The 6,075-nt window shown below is 38.3% G+C and overlaps 1 protein-coding gene across 1 annotated transcript; it reads left to right on the top strand.

Annotated features, from left to right (window-relative positions):
• Positions 1-2,067: 2,067 nt before the first annotated feature.
• Positions 2,068-6,075, top strand: LOC137655155 (uncharacterized). Its single transcript, XM_068389035.1, has 2 exons — positions 2,068-2,106; positions 4,096-6,075. The coding sequence occupies exons 1-2, from the start codon at positions 2,095-2,097 to the stop codon at positions 6,073-6,075; spliced, it is 1,992 nt and encodes a 663-aa protein (XP_068245136.1). The 5' UTR covers positions 2,068-2,094.

Here is a 6,075-nt window from a genome sequence, read left to right on the forward strand (position 1 = left end):
GTTTCATTTGCAATCTCTAGGGATCCATTCTGTTATTCGTAATATCCAATATATTATCTGTAATTCTCATTATATGCCCTGCCCATGTTCATGTCTTTTTTTTCTTACATGTTGTTAGAATATTCTCTACTTTGGTTTGTTCTCGTATCCAATGTTGCTCGTTTTCTGTCTTTTAGTGTTATTCTCATCATTATTCTCTCCCCAGCTCTTTAAATTGTAACTATAGTCAATTTCTTTTAGCGATGCAGATTTGCACCGACTCGCAGCGGTGCCCTTTTAGCTCGGAAAAGTTTCCTGATCGCTGATTGGTTGGGCGAGATAATTCTAACCAATCAGCGATTAGGAAAATTTTCCGAGCTAAAAGGGCCCCGCTGCAAGTCGGTGCAAATCTGCCTCGATAAAAGAAATGGACTATAGTCTATGAGTTTAAAGCTTTGGTAAGGCTCCAAGTTTCTGATGCATAAGTCAATAATGGCAAGACCATCTGATTGAATAATTTTCTTTTTAAAGAAGGTGACATTTTACTTTTTATTTAATTTTGTTTACCGAAGGCTCTTCATCCAAAGCTTATTCTTTTAATTCCGGTCTCATGTCCTGGGAAACACCCACTGTCTGCCGTAAGTATGTATATTCATTGTTTTCTCTGTATTTTCATTGAACATTATCTTAGTTTTATTCATATTCATTTTCATTCCAAGATTTTTGCTTTCTCTATTCAAATCTCCATATATATATATATATATATATGTGTGTGTGTGTGTGTGTGTATGCGTATATATATATATATATATATATATATATGTGTGTGTGTGTGTGTGTGTGTGTTTGTTTGTTTGTGTGATAATTGCTTTATTAATAGCGAGTCATTAATAAGTAACTATTATACAGAACATTTTGCCTAAAGAGCTCATAAGCAGCACGTAGCATCTCCTACCCATAATGCACTTCAGCTCTATTTTACGATCTCATTCTCTGAGTTCTTCCATCATATGCGTCCTCATTCTACGTGTTCCTTTTTACTTCTGTATTTTCATTCTACATCCTTTCCTTGGACATACAACATTACTCATTTAAGCCAATATTTTAACATCTTGGTCTACTTTTCTCATCCATTCAATCTTTTTGATACTGCATACATAATAACAAATATATAGTTCGTATCCAAAGATTCTTATTCGATTTTTATTCAATTAAAACAGGAAAATACTACTCTCTTAAATTTTCCCCCAACATCATACAAAATTCTGCAAAATTTTGTATACCAGTGATTTGTAACGTACGCGTTTCATACACGCTCACGCACTGTAATACTATTTTTTTATCTCTCTCTCTCTCTCTCTCTCTCTCTCTCTCTCTCTCTCTCTCCTGCACTGATAATAGAAAAACCTGTTTAAGCTTGTCATTGCATGTTTCACATTGTTTGAATTTTAGTGATATTTTGCCCTCAGCTGTTTGTATATAAGCTTGTTTTCTGTTGAATAAACTTCACTTGCATTCACCTTGCCTCTCTGTTAGTAGCTAACAGTTCATCCTCCAACAGATTCAATTCTATTATATAGAATCTCATCCACCTACAAGAATCGACCACTTTCATTCTTTTATCAATCGGTTTAATATTCGAAGTTCCATATTTAAGGTTCCCATAAACTTTTTACTCAAGGTTAGTTTTAGATTTTTCTTATTGGAAAACTTTTCAGGCTCAATCAAATTTTTCTGTGGTATAACTCATGCATTTTTATTTATGAAGTAAAAGAAAACAAAGATATCTGTGTAAAAAGGGAAAATCTACTCATAATTCACATATCAATTATTATCACATATATTTCCTTGATGGAGACAATGTATTTATGATGGGAAAGTTTTGGAGAGATTTGTGGAAGACAATGTATTTATAATGGGAGAGTTTTGGAGAGATTTATGGAATATCTTTTATTTTATTTTTCATAAATTCCGCATCGTTTCCTGCAGAGATTTCCCAAGGCTGCTTCCTAAGGAAAATGTCACCGTCCATCACATCTTGCTATAAAAGAGCGAACTTTGAGTCACTTGACACTCACTCAACAATCAGTGGCCACTGAACAACCACGTCCAACGATGAAGATTCTGGTATGTCTCTCTCTCTCTCTCTCTCTCTCTCTCTCTCTCTCTCTCTCTTTTAACGAACAATATATATATATATATATATATATGTATGTGTGTACTTATATACATATGAATATGTAAAGATATATACATACACTCATACTTATATATATACTTCATACATACATACATACACACACAGATGTATATATATATATATATATATATATATTCAGAAAGTACAGCAATCTTAAAACTACATAAGGATTGAGAAAGGAGTTATACAGGGACATCTCTTATCTCCTAAATCATTCACAACATGCCTGGATGTTTTTAAAAATTTAGGTTGGGAAAATGTAGGAATTAATATTAATGGGGAATTAATTCCTTACCCACTTATGATTTGTCGATGACATAGCTAATTGCAAACGATTATAGAAGATTTGAATAGAGAAAGAAATTTATGAGCGAAAATGAATGAGTAAAGCAAATAAGAGTTAAGGATAAACCTCAGAGATTGTTAATGAATATAGGTACTTAGGACGGACAGTATAAGAGTTTCCAAATGCACCTGTTTAAGGTCTCTCTGTGCCAGTCCACACCCGAAAACTTTGTTAGTTCATCAGTCCATCGTCTCCTCTTCCTTCCCCTGCTTTGGTTGTAATCGCTGGGGACTTAATCTATAATTCTTAATATCCATCTATTATCTGTCATTCTAATAGCCAGGCCTTCTTCATCATGAGGCTCGATACTACACAGTATTCTAGAAGTTTTATTCCAGCTGTTACCAAACTGTGGAATGATCTTCCTAACCGGGCAGTTGAATCAGTAGAACTTCAAAAGTTCAAAGTTGGACCAAATATTTTTATGTTGACCAGGTTGACATGACTTTTTATAGTTTATATATGACATATCTGTTTTTGACGTTGTTAATAGTTTATATAGGACATATCTATTTTGACGCTGTTACTGTTCTTAGAATGATATATTGTTAATTCATTCTCATCATTTATTTATATCCTTATTTCCTTTCCTCACGGGGCTATTTTTACCTGTTGGAGCCCTTAGGCTTATAGCATCTTGCTTTTCCAACTAGGGTTGTAGCTTGGCTAGTAATAATAATAATAATAATAATGTCCTGGCCATGTCCATTTTTTTCTTATATGTTGTTAGAATAACCTCTAATTTATTTTGCTCAAATATGCATGTGTTATTCCCATCATTATTCTTTCCATAGTTCTTTGAGTTGTTAATAGCTTATGTTACAAGGCTTTAGTAAGGTTACAAGTTTCTGATGCATAAGTTAATACTGGTTAGACCATCTCATTAAATACTTTTCTTTTTAGAGAAAGTGGTATTTTACTTTTCATAAATCTCCTTTTGTTTACCAAAAGCTTTTCCTCATCAGCATACTCTAGGTCAGATAATTTCCTGTTACCAATCCAGTTCAATCCTTCGCCCCACTATCTCCAACTGTTCTATGCACTTCAAAATCCATGAGGAGGATAAATAACATAGGTGATAACGCATTCCCAAGGATTAGTCCACTGTTCCCCTAAAATTATTCATTTGATAAGGCTCCACTAACATTAACTTTGCAGTTGCTATGCTCATGAACAGACTTAATCAAATTTACATATTTCTAGAGAAACTCCATAATAATACAGGGCTCTATATTCTACACAAAAGCAATATTTCTTTAAAGGAAAATATGGTCAGTACTACTTCTACCTTTTCAAAAGATATATATATATATATATATATATATATGTAAAGTTCTAATGTATTTAGCAAGATATGATGGTGTTTTGAAATTAATTTTACAATACTTATATCTTGATAGTCCAATATTTTTTTTACAAATGTTTGGTATATACTTATTTCACTATGGTGTTTATGAAAAGATCGCTAAAGATGATAAATTGAAATTAATTATGTTGTTTTGATATAAAAAACAATTTAGATATGTGACACTACATCCCAGAGTCAAATTAAGTGCTGTTTGATTTTTAGGTGATTGGGCTCTTGGTGGCTGCCGCTTGCGCTACTGAGATTGAAAAGCGAGAGGCGGAGCCTGGTTATAGTGGTCCTGGCCATGTGACTCACCATCATCGTCCAGCTTATGGTAATGTTTACTCCCATCCCCATCACAAGCGATCTGCTGATCCTGAACCTGAAATTGAGAAGCGAGAGGCGGAGCCTGGTTATAGTGGTCCTGGCCATGTGACTCACCACCATCGTCCAGCTTATGGTAATGTTTACTCCCATCCCCATCACAAGCGATCCGCTGATCCTGAACCTGAAATTGAAAAGAGAGAGGCCGAGCCAGGTTATAGTGGTCCTGGCCATGTGACTCACCATCATCGTCCAGCTTATGGTAATGTTTACTCCCATCCCCATCACAAGCGATCCGCTGATCCTGAACCTGAAATTGAAAAGAGGGAGGCAGAGCCAGGTTATAGTGGTCCTGGCCATGTGACTCACCACCATCGTCCAGCTTATGGTAATGTTTACTCCCATCCCCATCACAAGCGATCCGCTGATCCTGAACCTGAAATTGAAAAGAGAGAGGCCGAGCCAGGTTATAGTGGTCCTGGCCATGTGACTCACCACCATCGTCCAGCTTATGGTAATGTTTACTCCCATCCCCATCACAAGCGATCCGCTGATCCTGAACCTGAAATTGAAAAGAGGGAGGCAGAGCCAGGTTATAGTGGTCCTGGACATGTGACTCACCATCATCGTCCAGCTTATGGCAACGCTTACTCCCATCATCACAAGCGATCTGCTGATCCTGAACCTGAAATTGAAAAGAGAGAGGCCGAGCCAGGTTATAGTGGTCCTGGACATGTGACTCACCATCATCGTCCAGCTTATAGCAACGCTTACTCCCATCATCACAAGCGATCTGCTGATCCTGAACCTGAAATTGAAAAGAGGGAGGCAGAGCCAGGTTATAGTGGTCCTGGCCATGTGACTCACCATCATCGTCCAGCTTATGGTAACGCTTACTCCCATCATCACAAGCGATCTGCTGATCCTGAACCTGAAATTGAAAAGAGGGAGGCCGAGCCAGATCATAGCGGTCATGGCCATGTGACTCACCATCATCGTCCAGCTTATGGCAACGCTTACTCCCATCATCACAAGCGATCTGCTGATCCTGAGCCTGAAATTGAAAAGAGGGAGGCCGAGCCAGGTCATAGCGGTCCTGGCCATGTGACTCACCATCATCGTCCAGCTTATGGCAACGCTTACTCCCATCATCACAAGCGATCTGCTGATCCTGAACCTGAAATTGAAAAGAGGGAAGCAGAGCCAGATCATAGCGGTCATGGCCATGTGACTCACCATCATCGTCCAGCTTATGGCAACGCTTACTCCCATCATCACAAGCGATCTGCTGATCCTGAACCTGAAATTGAAAAGAGGGAAGCAGAGCCAGATCATAGCGGTCATGGCCATGTGACTCACCATCATCGTCCAGCTTATGGCAACGCTTACTCCCATCATCACAAGCGATCTGCTGATCCTGAACCTGAAATTGAAAAGAGGGAAGCAGAGCCAGATCATAGCGGTCATGGCCATGTGACTCACCATCATCGTCCAGCTTATGGCAACGCTTACTCCCATCATCACAAGCGATCTGCTGATCCTGAACCTGGAATTGAAAAGAGGGAGGCCGAGCCAGGTCATAGCGGTCATGGCCATGTGACTCACCATCATCGTCCAGCTTATGGCAACAGTTACTCCCATCATCACAAGCGATCTGCTGATCCTGAACCTGAAACTGAAAAGAGGGAGGCAGAGCCAGATCATAGCGGTCATGGCCATGTGACTCACCATCATCGTCCAGTTTATGGTTATGGTTATTCTCATCTCAATCATAAGAGATCTGCTGATGCTGAACCTTCTAATGGCTATAGTCACCGGTCTTATACACCAGTCTACCAGAGGCCATCTTATGGTCTCAGCTATGGTGTACACCATTAA

This window comes from Palaemon carinicauda, chromosome 16, assembly GCF_036898095.1.
Source record: "Palaemon carinicauda isolate YSFRI2023 chromosome 16, ASM3689809v2, whole genome shotgun sequence".
Taxonomy (NCBI): domain Eukaryota; kingdom Metazoa; phylum Arthropoda; class Malacostraca; order Decapoda; family Palaemonidae; genus Palaemon; species Palaemon carinicauda.